Consider the following 14,146-nt stretch of genomic DNA (forward strand, 5'->3'; position numbering starts at 1 on the left):
CCAGCATTTTCCACATGGTTACAAATACACTGGATGTTCTAGTACATTTTGTTGCTAATCAAAGGAAGAAGGAAGATAGTTTTCTGTGTTATTTGTTACTTTGCTAAGAGTTGTTGACAATTTTGTAAAATCTCATACATCACGTTGAGTCTACACTACAGTCAATGAGTCACCCACACTACGTACCTCTGTCCATCCACACTGGAGCAGGTGAATTCCTGGTGGCTTTGAGCAGAGGGGCATTGGAATCACCCATCCATGGTATCATCAATCACGTAGATGTAAAAATGAGCTTCAATTGAAGGAGGTTCTATTAACCATTCATTTTGAGATAGACAGAGTTTTTAACAAATGCCCTATCATCAAACAGGGGCTCTGGGTCTGATTAGCTCCTGTCACAACTGGTATTCCCAGCCCTCTGCCCTCAGGGGTCTCCTGGGCTGTGCCCTCTGCCACATGTACTCCCAGAAGCAGACCTTCTCTGCAAGGGTCCCACAGGCTGCAGGGACCCCTCTCAAGGCACCCTTGGCATCAGGCCTGGTTCTCAGCAACAACCAGTTTTTCCTATTTTTTTAATTGAAGCCTAGTTGATTTATAATATTACATAGTTTCAAGTATACAACATAGTGATTTGATATTTTTATAGATTATATACCTCAAATAAAGTTATACAATATTGGCTAGATTCCCTGTGCTGTACATTACATGTTTGTTACTTATTTATTTTATACCTAGTAGTTTGTAGGAGGGCATGACAACCCACTCCAGTATTCTTGCCTGGAGAATTCCCATAGACAGAGGAGCCTGTGGGCTACAGTTCATGGGGGGGTCACAAAGAGTCGGACACGAATGAGTGACTAAGCGAAGCACAGCACAGCAGCTTGTACCTCTAAATCCCCCTCCCTGATCAGCCCCTTTCCCTGCCTCCCCTGGGAAAACCACTAGTTTGTTCTCTGCATCTGTAAGTCTGTTTCTATTCGGTGGAATCTAAAACAAAACCAAGGAGTGAAAATAACAAAGCAGCAGCCAGCTTTGAGTGCGGTCCCCAGGGGAATCCCCTAGCACTCCCCACGAACCTGAACTTACCTTCCCTCCAGCTCAGGCCCCAGGGAACCACCTGCTCCCTCCCCAGCTGAGAAAGACCCCTGGGGCAGCCAGGGCAGATGTTTCCCCCTCCACCCCCTACCCAGAGCTCCAAGACCGGGCTCCCCGGGCTCCGTGCCCCACCTGTATCACTGCTCCAGGATGTCTGCTTTTCGTAACTCCCTAGACCATCCTTCTACCTTCTAGATCCATCTCTGGCTTTCATGACCCCTGGAATCTAGATAAGAGTCCTTGCTGCCATCACAGCCAGGAAGGCAGAGGCACACTGGAATTCACTAGAATTTCAAAAACTAACAAGAGCACCCAGGTCCACCCAGAAGTTTCCATTTCTGACAACCAGGTACAGAAATCCAGTAGAAGTTTTGAATCTTTCCACCGGGCTTCAGAAAGTTCACCAGCGCTAAGAGCAGAGAGAGAATACAGGATAAATGAAAGAATTCTTGTTCTGTATTGTGTTCACAAAGACCCATTCAGGCGAGCAGGAATCCATGCTACAAGGTCATGAAGGAGCCCCGGCTGGCAGACAGGGAAACTGAAAGAAAGACAAGCTGAAGTTTTGTGGAAAGTCCACTGGACATAACAGACCAAGTGGATGTGGGGTGGAGTGTCACCTGCCGGACCCTGTTCCTGTTTCTCTTGGGTAGTGATGGGAAACCACAGGCTCACGGAACTGGGCCATGCGTGCTGCAGAGGGGGCAGCATCCTGTGAGGCTGGCAGGTGCAAGCAGATGGCATAGCACGGGGAGGCAGGCCCTGGTGGGGAGAGTGAGACAAACATGGCTTTAGCAGGAAAGATGGAATCTCCACAACCTAAAAATGACGAAGTTGTTTTTGCAAAGCAGGTGTACTTGATGAGTTGGGGGGACTTGTATAAATTATACTTGGGTTGGGTAAACCAATTGTTAAAAGAGATCTCAGTCTAGACAAATGAGAAGAAGATTCCAAAAGTTAATCCCTCACCAAGCTTCCTTAGGGCCAGATCGCCTGGTGAGGATGTCCATCGTCTGGCCCCAAAGGCATGATTTGTCCTAAGGCTCTGGAAGAAAGGCTTCCCTGGTGGCTCAAACAGTAAAGAATCTGCCTGCAATGTGGGAGATCTAGGTTTGATCCATGGGTTGGGAAGATCCCCTGGAGAAGGGCATGGCAACTCAATCTAGTATTCTCGCTGGAGAATTCCATGGACAGAGGAGCCTGGTGGGCTACAGTCCATGGGGTGGCAAAGAGTCAGACACGACTGAGAAACTTTTATCTGGAAGAAGAGAGAGGTGGTTTGATTTTACAGACATCTTCCCCACTGTACATGGGTGAGGCCCAGGGAGGAGTTCCTGCCTCAATGGCCTCCACCACTGGCCTCCAGAAACATGACTGTGTTGTGGGTGAGATGTGCAGTCTACCTTGGGCTGTTATAACAAAAGAACGGCAAACTGGAGACGTAAACAAGCATATGTTTCTCACGGTCCTCAGGGTTGGGAAGTCTGAGGTCAATGCATCAGCAGATTGGGGGTCTAGCAAGGACCAGCTTCCTGGTTCCTAGATGGCATCTCCTGCTGTGTCTTCAAGTGGTGGCAGGGGCAGGGAGCTCTCTGGGGTCTATTCTCTAAGAGCACTAATCCTATCCCCACATGCTTTTATGAACAGGATTGTGGTTTTAAAGGAATCTATTTTAAGAAAACAAAGTGCCCAGCACCTTGAACAGACTCCACACAACATAGAATGATAATTCATTTCCCCTCCATTCTTCCTTTGCTCTTGGTGCTGGTGACCCTTCTGAAGCCAGGTGGAAAGATTCAAAGGTTCTGCTGGGTTTCTTCACCTGGTTGTCAGAACAGACTCACTCTCCTGCCACTCCCAAAGCTCCAGATCAGTAGTTTGGCTGTTGGAGCAGTGTTCCTCAAACTGTAAGTCACCCAGGAACCTCCAGGATCACGTTCAAACAAGGATTCTGATTCAGCAAGTCTGGGGCAGAGCCCAAGAGCCTGCATTTCTACCAAGCTTCCGGATGGTGCCAGGGTTGCTGGTCTGTGCTCCACACTCAGAGAAACAAGAAGTCCAGCGGTCCGCCCACAGTTGATGTGATCTCGGGTCTAGCTCAATGGCTGTCGTTTTCACATCAGATCTCAGTACTGGTTCCCCCCTCCCTCCTTTTTTAAATATATAATTTAATTCATTTATTTTTAATTGAAGGATAATTGTCCTACAATACTGTGTTGGTTTCTGCCAAGCATCAGCATGAATCAACCATAGGTATACATGTGTCCCCTCCCTCTTGAACCTCTCTCCCACCTCCCTCCCCACCCCACCCCTCTAGATTGTTACAGAGCCCAGGTTTGAGTTCCCTGAGTCACACAGCAAATTCCCACTGGCTCTCTATTTTACATATGGTCATGAATGTTTCCATGTTACTCTCTCCACACATCCCGCCCGCTCCTCCCCCCCACCTACCCCTGCCATGTTCCACATGTCTGGTCTCTATGTCTGTGTCTCCATGGCTGCCCTTGCAGCCAAGTTCGTCAGTACCATCTTTTTAGATTCCATATACATGTGTTATTATACTATATTTGCTTCCCCGCTTTGAGGGCTCCCCACAAACACAGTCAAATGAACCAGTGTCCTATCCAGTAGGTCAACATCTCCAGACCTAAATATGACTTTGCCCAAACTCCCAAGAAAAGACTAGGTCCAGACTCAGTGGAATAGAATCACTTTGCTCCCTAAGATACCCTACAGATGAAATAATGAGGCGACCCATGGGGAAAACACAGGATCACAGAGACTTAATGCTCCCGTAGTTTTTCCTAGATCCTTTCTCTGGCATCTGAGACTCACATCCTCAGAGGAGACAAGACCGCCTACTTCCAACCCACAGTTGCCAGGATTTAGAAATCCTTAAGGAGCTTGAGATGGTTGGATGGCATCACCAATTCAATGAGTCTGAGCAAACTCCAGGAGACAGTGGAGGACAGGGAAGCCTGGTGTGCTGCAGTCCATGTTGCAAAGAATTGGACACAACTGAGTGACACAACAACAGGAACTTGAAATTAAGGGTTGTTGTTTTTTCTCCTTTTGGATTTTTGAAAGTTAAAACAATTCTAAGCTCACAACCAGACAAAATGGATCTTCATATCAAAACAAGAAGGGCAGACTTCTTGTGCCAGAAAATAAGGACAACTCAAGAGAACAGCAGGGATATGTCGAAAGGATATACACACTAGCTTGGGATTCCCTGTAAGAGCCCTGTTTCCTTGTTTCTGTAGTTGGTGCTCTGACATCTGTGGCCTTGCTGACTCCGAGGGACTGCCCCTCTCAGGGTTAGCTAATTCCTAGAGATAGTCAATAACTCCTCCAGAGCCTGTTTTTCACATGCAAATCAACCATTCTGAGCCCTTACCCCAACCACATCCTCTATTGGGCTCTCAGAGTCAGGGTCCCTATTTTCCTGCCTGAATCACCCCGAGGCCAGGCTCTCGACAAGGAGGGGCAGTTCCTGGGGCTCAGAGCCTGCTGAAAGGGTGAAACCAGCCCATCCTGACCCTATGCACCGCACCTCACCCATTCCCTCCTGTGGAAATGATAATAAAGGCTCCCACACTCTCCCCCCACTTCCTCTGTCTCCTGACTGGCCTTGTACGGTGCTTCCCCACATGGGCTCATGAGCATCCTCCCATGTCTAGGGATCCATGAGGAGGACACAGGCCTCCTTTCATGATGGTCATTTTCATATCTGAACATCCCACCATACCTGATTAAAACAATCCTGGCTACCCTTAACCCCCTGCCTCTGGTCAAACTGGGGACAACTGACCATCAAAGTAATGATAATAATAGATTATGCCCCATTGCACTGAATGAGAATCCATGAGTTCATAAACAAAATAGGGCTTGCCAAGTAGCACTCCTGGTAAAGAATCCACCTAACAATGCAGGAGACGCCAGAGACGTGGGTTCCATCTCTGGGTTGGGAAGATCCCCTAGAGTAGGAAATGGCAACCCACTCCAGTATTCTTGCCTGGGAAGTTCCAAGGACAGAAGAGCCTGACAGGCAGAGGAGCCTGGCAGGCTGCAGTCCATGGGGCCGCAAAGAGTTAGACACAACTGAGCACACACACACGATTAAAAATAATAATAATAATAAATGTGGAAAGAGAAGGCACTTTCTTACAAGGGATGTAGAAAGAACAAGGCAATCAGAATCCATTAAAACAAACGGTTAAGGCCTGATAGGAACAGGATGCTTATGTGGTCTCAAAGTGTCTCCCCACAAATTACTTTTTAATCAGAAAGGAGAAATTTGAAACTTTATGAAAGAGAAGCCTGGTAGACACCACGTTAACGGAAGAGGAAGTTCGTTCAGCATGCTGGAGAGGGATAAAACAAGCAAGGGGCCACATGAAGCTTGGAAAAACCTCTAAGAAGGTTTGTGTCAGTGAAGACTTTTAACTGAATCTTGGAAAATATCAGAAAATCAAATTAAACTCAGGATCTTTGTTGCTGGCATTTCAGCTGATTGAATCTCTCTCAACTCAAACAAGCTGAAAGTGGGTGGTGCAATCGCTACTTGGTATTTGGGTAATTCTGTTATTTCCAAAGTTCTTTTCTAAATAGTATCTCACTTAGAGCTGTTTTTCACAGCAGTTCTGTCATGCAAGGTATTGTGACCTCCTATTTCACATACAAGCAAACTACACCCAGAGGCTCATGATGTGTCCAAGGTCGCCCAGCAGAGTCAGGACCTGACCCTAAGTTCCTGCCGACACTGCCCCAGGGTCCCCACCCCCCACAACGTCACTGTCATCTGAATTCACGAGCACTATCTGTGTCCTTTGAAAAAATGCCAGGCTACCCCACATTACAAAGGAAAATGCTCTTGAGGGGGTAAGAAATAAACACTTTCACACTTGCTGGAAGACACCTCCACCACCATTGCTTTTTCTCTGGAGATCACAGTGACTTATAATATTAAATCTTTCGGAGCTCTATTTTTAGAAACATTACTAAATTTCAGCGCTAGTTTCACTAACTTTTCTGCATGGTCTTATCATATCCACATGTTACATGAAAAGCAGGAGGTTTTGGAGCCTACTAGAAAGCTGTTATTTCCACGTCTGTGAGGAAGCTGGCACAAGTAAAGGAAGGGTTTGAAAGTAGAATTATACCAAACAGGTGCAGGACTTGTGAACAGAGAGGCCAGCTCGTATAGCCAGAGTGGAGCACAGGCAGACCTGGCCAGTGTCCCTGAGAGTTAATTGGACAATCAAATTATTTCGTCTGCTGGTCTGAAGCTGTTTGCTTGGTGGTTAAACATTTCATTGCAGTGCTGTGATGTCTCATCGCTGGTTTTGAGGGGGAGCAAATGACCTGCCATGTTAGTATCTTTATAAAACTATTGCTATTATCTCTGCAAAGCACTGTCTTTCAGTTCTTCAGATACGTCATGATGCTTTGTGCATGGACGCTGACCACGCAAACCTGCCTTCAACACTTGGTTCAGTACTTATTACTGGAGAGAGCTCAAATGGTTATTTACTCTCTCAAAGAGTTAACTCATCTATGAAACGGGAATATTAACATTACCTACTTCACAGGGTTGTGAGGACTAAAGGAGATGTTAGGAGCATAACACAGTTCCCTGTACATAGCGAGCAAGGGATAAGCACCATCCATGTTGATGATTTTCATGACAGTCATTTGCTTTGTTCAACGCAGAGGATGATACCAATTTACCATCAATGGGGCAGGTGCTCCAAGATGTGTTTCTAGCTTTGATGGGAGTGATGGTGATTCCCAAAGACTTATACCCACCTTTCTCACCAAGTCAGTAGCCTTGTGCATGTCTACAAGAGAATTAATGGCAACTGTTAAAGGAAGTCAAAGTGACCCAGCACAAAACAGGACACCAACATGCCAAATGACCATCTGTTCCTTCAAACTTATTCATATTTTGGTGACGTCACAAAACAACTGTACTGTGGTAGACTGGATAAGCTGTCATGAGATGCTAGATGAGCTGTAGGTAATAAGTACATGTATGCATCAGCTTCAGGCTTTAACACTCCACTGAAGGCAATTTGGCAATAAAAATATTGAACTATACAAAATATTATTCCCTTTAACCCTTTAGTCTAGCGAAATAATTTCAAAGAAAATAGTTGAATGTGCAAAATTATTTCCAGCAGGAGTGTTTATAAACACGAGGACCTTATAAACAGCATATAAATCTAACCAGTTGAGAAGATTAAGGAAATTATAGGGTATTACTTGATGAAATTGTGTGCAACCATTAAAATGATAAATGTGAAGACTGCATATGGAGTGGTCAGGATACAAGACCAGTATACAAAAATCAAGTGTATTTCTATACATTTGCAATGAACAGTATAAAAATGAAATCTTAAAAATGGCTCCACCAGAGACAAGAAAAGGGTATCCCCCCATCACTCCTTTTCAACATCATACTAGAATTCTGGCCAGTGCAATAAGACAAGAAAGAGAAACAAAAGGTGTACGGACTGGACAGGAAAGGAAAACAACAGTCTTTGTAGATGACAGGATTGTCGATAGATTCCAAAGAGTCAACAACAACAACAAATTCCTGAGACTAACAAATAGTTACAGCAAAGCCAAGAGGTGAAAGATTGATATATAAAAGTCAGTTTCTACGTACCAGTAATGAACAAATCAAATTTGAATTGTAAAACACAATACCATTTATATTAGCATCTAAAAATGAAATATTTAGGTATAAATATAGCAATACATACAAAATCTATTTAAAAAAACTACAAAACTCTGATTAAACAGGCCAAAGAATAACTAAATAACTGGAGAAATATTCCATGTTCATGAACGAAAAGACTCAATGCTGTCAAGATGTCTATTCTTCCCAACTTGGCCTAAAGATTGAATGCAATCCCAATAAAAATCTCAGAGAGTTATCTTATGGATATTGACAACTTGATTCTAAACTTTGTATGGAGAAGCAAAGGATTCAAACAAAGTTGAAGGATGGTAGCTACTTGAATTCAAGACATAGTATAAAGCTACAGTAATCAAGGCAGAATAGTTTGGTGAAAGAACAGACAAACAGATCAGTAGGACAGAACTGAGAGCCCAGAAGTAGACCCACATTCATGTATTGAGCAGTACAATCAGACAAACATAACCTTTTCAACAAGTGTTGCTAGAAAAATTGGACATTCAAGTGCAAAAATGTGAATCTAGATCTCTGTCACACCCTCACACTCTGCACAAAAATTAATTCAAATGGACCATACACCTCTGTTTGTTTTTTACTGAAGTACAGTTGATTTACAACTTTGTGTTAATTTCTATTGTATAGCAAAGTGACTCAATTATACATAAATATACATTCATTTTCATATTATTCTCTAGTATGGTTAATCATGTGGTATTGAATATAATTCCCTATGCTCTACAGCAGAAACTTGTTGCTTATCCATTCTACATATAATAATTTGCATCTGTTACCCCCAAAGTTCCAATCCATCACCCCTCTCCCCCTTGGCAACCATAAGTCTGTTTTCTATGCACAAATCTATACTTAAAATGCAAAATTATAAAAGTAGGAGAAACTCTAAATAACTGGATAAGCTGATGATTTTTTAGATATAACACCAAAAACCCAATCCATGAAATAAATAATTGGTTAGCAGGACCTTGTTAAAATTAAAAACTGCTCTGAGAAAAACACTGTCAAAAGAAAAAGAAGACTATCTATAGACTGGGATAATGTATTTGTAAAAGACATCGCTGATAAATGACTATTATCCAAACTATATACAGAATTCTTAAAAGTCGACAATTCAATAACTCAACTTTAAAAAGGATAAAAGACTTGAACATATAGCTTACCAAAGACAGATAAATAGCAAATAAATATATGAAAAATTGTTCAACACCCTATGTCATCAGGGAATTGTAAATTTTAAAAATAGTGAAATACCACTACACACCCATTAGAATGGCCAAAATTCAAAACGCTGACATGCTGGTGAGAATGCAGAGCAACAGGAGCTATCACTCATTGCTGGTGAAAATGCAAAATAGTATAGGCACTTCAGAAGTCAGTTGGCAGTTTCTTACAAAGCTTAACATACTCTTACAGTACAATCCAGCAATCAAACTCCTTGGTATTTACCCAGAGGGGCTGAACTTTTATGTCCACACAAAAACCTGAACATGAATGTTTATACTACTTTTATTCATAATTTTCAAAACTTGAAAGAAATCAAGATGCCCTCTAGTAGGGGAATGGAGAGATAAACTACATCCAAACAACAGAACATTTACTGTAGTTTTAGTTATTAAAGACTCTTTCCAGACAGTCAAGGGGTGGAAGAAGAAGGGATAATATTTTGCTATTTCCATTTTATTCTCCCAATACAACTGGAATAAGAAGGGAGGACTTCCCTGGCGGTCCGGTGGTTAAGACTCTGCCTGCCCATGCAGGGGACACAGGTTCGAGTCCTCTCCCTGGAAGATTTCACATGCTGCCGGGCAACTAGTCTCATACGCCACGACTACTGAAGCTCACATGCCCTAGAGCCCGTGCTCCAAAGCAAGAGAGAGACCGCCGCACAGAGGAGCCCAGCACAGCAGCTAGAGAGGAGCCCCACGTGCCACAACTAGAGAGAAGCCCGTGTGGCAACAAAGACCCAGCACAGCCGAAAATAAAGAAAGAAAGAAAGAATTTGTGTTTAAATGGGAGGAACTGGGGAGGGGGGAAGAGGCCACTGCTGCCGCATGTCCTGATTTACTTCTTGGTTCTCATAACCCACAGTAAACATCCATTTGCCAGACCTTGACCCTTTTTTTCCCCTTTATTCTTTCTTCCTTTCGGGCCTTCCTGCTTGTTTTCCCTCAATAAGCAATTATTGAGCCCCTGCCACTAGTCACTTTTTCTGCAAAATGGAATTTGACATTCCTAGATCCACACCATCCACATTCAACCCCAGCCCCACACTCCAAATACACAAGATCACAAAATGATCACACTTCTGGGCTTCTAGTTTTGCCTGTGTCTTAGCTTGGAATATACTTCTTTCTCACTCTCAGTCTACCAAAGTCCTGCTCATCTTTCAAGGGATGGTGTAAAAGCCACCTCTTCCAGGAAGTCTTCTCTGATTTCCCTGACCAAAATTATTTCTTCCAGCTTCTACATTCCTGTGCAACATTGCTGGTATCAACTTTATTTTTAATCAATATTTGTTAATAAAAATTTATTAACTCCATATATATAACTGCAGATTTACATAAATATCATCATCAAAACATCAGCAAAAACATCATCTATCTATTACTGATAGACTTCTTTGGAAGTTGATTGATTCACAAAACACACATACACTTTAGCCTTGGAATCCTTAAGTACTTTCTTTTAGATCCTAATTTTTCTGTTTTTAATTTTATCACTGTATTCATACCAAAGTTTTTAATGACATAACAATGACATAATTGTTTAATGACATAATAATGACATGTCAATGAGGAACTAGTTTTTCTTATAACAATCAGTTGTAACAGATCCGAGTTTATTCTTTCACCTGAAGTGAAGTGTTTGTATGACTCAGAATATGTATAGTCTATCTTGGTGAACTAGCTTCCCTCATTGCTCAGTTGGTAAGGAATCGACCTGTAATGCAGGAGACTCTGCTTTATACTGAAAATACAGAATAAATGCTCAATTTTTACCTTGTTATTTACAGTGAAATAAAAATGAGTTGGTCCTGTAGTATCTTTGAGAGATGACTTTCAATTCCTTGGTCTGGAAGATCCCCTAGAGAAGGGATAGGCTACCCACTCCAGTATTCTTGGGCTTCCCATGTGGCTCAGCTGGTAAAGAATCTGCCTGCAATGTGGGAGACCTGGGTTTGATCCCTGGGTTGGGAAGATTCCCTATCTACTCCAGTATTCTGGCCTGAAGAATTCCATGGACTGTCCATGGGGTCGCAAAGAGTCAGACATGACTGCATGGAAAAAAAAGAAAAAATCTTGGTGAATATTTTATGAACACTTTCAGTTTATTTTTTATCATATAAAAAAATTCTGTTTTTTTATATGATAAATCATATAAAAATCATATTCTGTTTGTATCATAATTTATTGTACAAATATCTTTGACTCTCACTAGGGATTAGGTTCCTTGGAAGCAATGACCTTTTTTGATTCATATTTTATTTCCCTGAACTGAATTTAGTGCCAGACACACAGGAGGTGCCCAAGAAATGTTTATTAAATAGTCTTGCTCTTTAATCTATAATACTTCTTGCATGATTATTAAACATGCCTGAGTCTGAGTTGGTGATGGGGAGGCCTGGCATGCTGCGATTCATGGGGTCGCAAAGAGTCGGACACGACTGAGTGACTGAACTGAACTGAACTGAGCATCAGAATATTTACTCATGTTGAAACCTACATGAACTGTGCTCTTATTTTTTCTGCTTTTTAGTTTTTAACAAAGAACATTTTCCCAAAAGAAAATTTCTATTTTCCCCCAAATTGTCTGGCACATAAGAAATAGTTGTTCAATTTAGCTCAGTTAACAACTGGCATAGGAGTGTGGGGGAGGGGAGATATTTAAACAATCACAACGAAGGAAAAATCCCAAGATAAATGAAAGTGCCCCCCAAGAATTTCTTGCAGGTAATTTCAATGTATACTTGGCCAGGCCCCATGATCTATGTTTAAGTGTTATTAACGATTTGTTCTGACTTCAGCAGGATAAATAGAGAAGGGCTTTTCATCTGGTTTTATGACAGGTCTTTCAGGCCTAGATAGACAGAGAATTCTCTCTCCAGTACTCTTGCCTGGAAAATCCCATGGACGGAAGAGCCTGGAAGGCTGCAGTCCATGGGGTCTCTGAGGGTCGGACACGACTGAGTGACTTTACTTTCACTTTTCACTTTCATGCACTGGAGAGGGAAATGGCAACCCACTCCAGTGTTCTTGCCTGGAAAATCCCAGGGATGAGGGAGCCTGGTGGGCTGCCGTCTATGGCGTCGCACAGAGTCGGACACGACTGAAGCGACTTGGCAGCGGCAGCAGTGGGGGCAGTCCTGGGCCAGAGGCACCAAGCAGCTCCTGCATCCGGGAAACCTCAGCAGAGCCGGTTCCGGCCGAGTGAGCACACTGCCACCTCCTGGTAGAAACGGGGAAATGCAGATCATTCGGGCCCCGAAGGCATCACCTTGATAAGATGCTGATAGGGAGTCCGCCTGAAGGTCAGACACACCTCCAACCCACACAGGTAGCAGACAACCCGGAGCCCTGAGTACACAGCTCTGCGTGCACTCTGAGAGACTATTCTACACAGAGACACAGCAGTGGACAAAACAGACCGAAATCCCTGCTCCCGTGGAGCATAAATTCTAGTGGGGAGACAGACATGCAACAAACACAATAAATATGCAAATTATTTATACAGAAGAAAGCACTAATGCAAAACCAGGAAAGGGGGCAAGACAAGGAAGTGGGGGCTGCCATTTTACGTAGAGGGTCTGAGAAGGCCTCCTTTCTTGGGCGGAGGGAGGTAGGAGGGGGTATCATGTCAAGAGGAAGCCTGAAATGTGGGAGTCGGTCCTCCAAGGGTGTCACAGGTGTCTTGTGGAGCAGGCAGGGCTCTGTGCCCCAGAAAGCCCAGCACAAAGGGCTGTAAACAGGGGGACATGAAACCACTTTGCCTAGAAGCCACGCAGACAGATGAGAGGCCCTGTAGGCTTCTGACAAGTCAAGTGGTCCCGATGAGTTTCTAGCTTTGCTAACCTCATTTTCTTCTTCTATAAAAAGGGATCTGAGTTCATAACATCACAACGTTTCTGAGATAAGTGGGTGTGTGTTACTCAGTCGTGTCTGACTCTTTGTGACCCCCTGGACTGTAGTCCACAAAGGCCCCTCTATCCATGGGATTCTCCAGTCAAGAATACTGGGAATGGATTGCCATTTCCTTCTCCGGAGGATCTTCTCGACCAGGGATCAAACCCAGATGATATCCAGAGATACGTGGGTAATGAGATAAAAGCGCAGGGGGTGGTCTCCTTCCAGGGAAGGCACATGAAGCCCACCTTTGAGATTCAAATCTTCAGATTGACAGAGAATTGGAGACACCCATTCAAAGCCTTCCAGCTGCTCTGGCTTGCAAGCTAGTTCTGATTGATGGGTAGGGCTTGGGGTACAGCAGCTCAAATCCGGATCTCAGTTCCCTATCCTGGAATCAAGCCCAGACTGTGGCACTTAGAGTGCCAAATCCTAGCCACTAGACGATGAGGGCCTCTGGGTGTGATGTAAGTCCCTCCCTGGTCCTTGTCTTCTTTGGAGAAAAAAAATTCAACAAAGATCCCTTGGCTTAAGGGAGTGTTTGGCCTCGGGAACGGCGTCGCGATGTGGTTCGAGGTTCTCCCCGGGATCGCCGTCATGGGCGTGTGCTTGTTCATCCTGGGAATGGCCACCGCGCGCATCCACAGGTTCAGTAACGGAGGCAAGGAAAAAAGGGTTGCCCATTATTCATATCAGTGGTATTTGATGGAAAGAGATAGGCGTGTCTCTGGAGTAAACCATTACTATGTGTCAAAGGGTTTGGAGAACATTGATTAAGGACACGTTTTCCTGGTTGATGAACAACTCAGTCATGCTCTTCTATCCCTGCTAGTAGATTATGCAGCATATTGTGTAGCATGCATTGTATTTTGTAGTGTGTAATAAAAATTAAAAAATTTAAAAAAAAAAAGGTCTCTTGGCTTATTTACAAACGGAAATAGACTCACAGACTTAGAGAACAAACTTACGATTACCTGAGGGAAGGGTGGGGAAAAAGAGATAGATCAGGATTTGGGGATGGAAACGTACACGCTGCTGTATTTAAAATAAGGACTTACTGTGTAGCACCGGGAACTCTGCTCAATATTATGTAAGAACCTAAATGGAAAAATAATTTGAAAAAGAATAGATGCATGTATATGTATAACTGAATCACTTTTCTATACACCTAAAGCATGGTTAATCACCTCTACTCTAATCTAAAATAAAAAGG

The 14,146-nt window shown here is 43.4% G+C and overlaps 1 protein-coding gene across 1 annotated transcript; it reads left to right on the forward strand.

Moving 5' to 3' along the window:
* Positions 1-13,470: 13,470 nt before the first annotated feature.
* Positions 13,471-13,822, forward strand: LOC120869008 (NADH dehydrogenase [ubiquinone] 1 alpha subcomplex subunit 1-like). Its single transcript, XM_040248032.1, has one exon. It carries the CDS (start codon positions 13,498-13,500, stop codon positions 13,708-13,710), a length of 213 nt encoding a protein of 70 aa, XP_040103966.1. The 5' UTR covers positions 13,471-13,497; the 3' UTR covers positions 13,711-13,822.
* The last annotated feature ends 324 nt before the right edge of the window (positions 13,823-14,146 follow it).

The sequence above is a fragment of the Oryx dammah genome, unplaced genomic scaffold, assembly GCF_014754425.2.
Source record: "Oryx dammah isolate SB20612 unplaced genomic scaffold, SCBI_Odam_1.1 HiC_scaffold_10, whole genome shotgun sequence".
Taxonomy (NCBI): domain Eukaryota; kingdom Metazoa; phylum Chordata; class Mammalia; order Artiodactyla; family Bovidae; genus Oryx; species Oryx dammah.

Bases quoted from the DNA above. Each gene is read 5' to 3' on its own strand.
- LOC120869008 (XM_040248032.1), top strand. From the start codon at position 13,498: ATGTGGTTCGAGGTTCTCCCCGGGATCGCCGTCATGGGCGTGTGCTTG.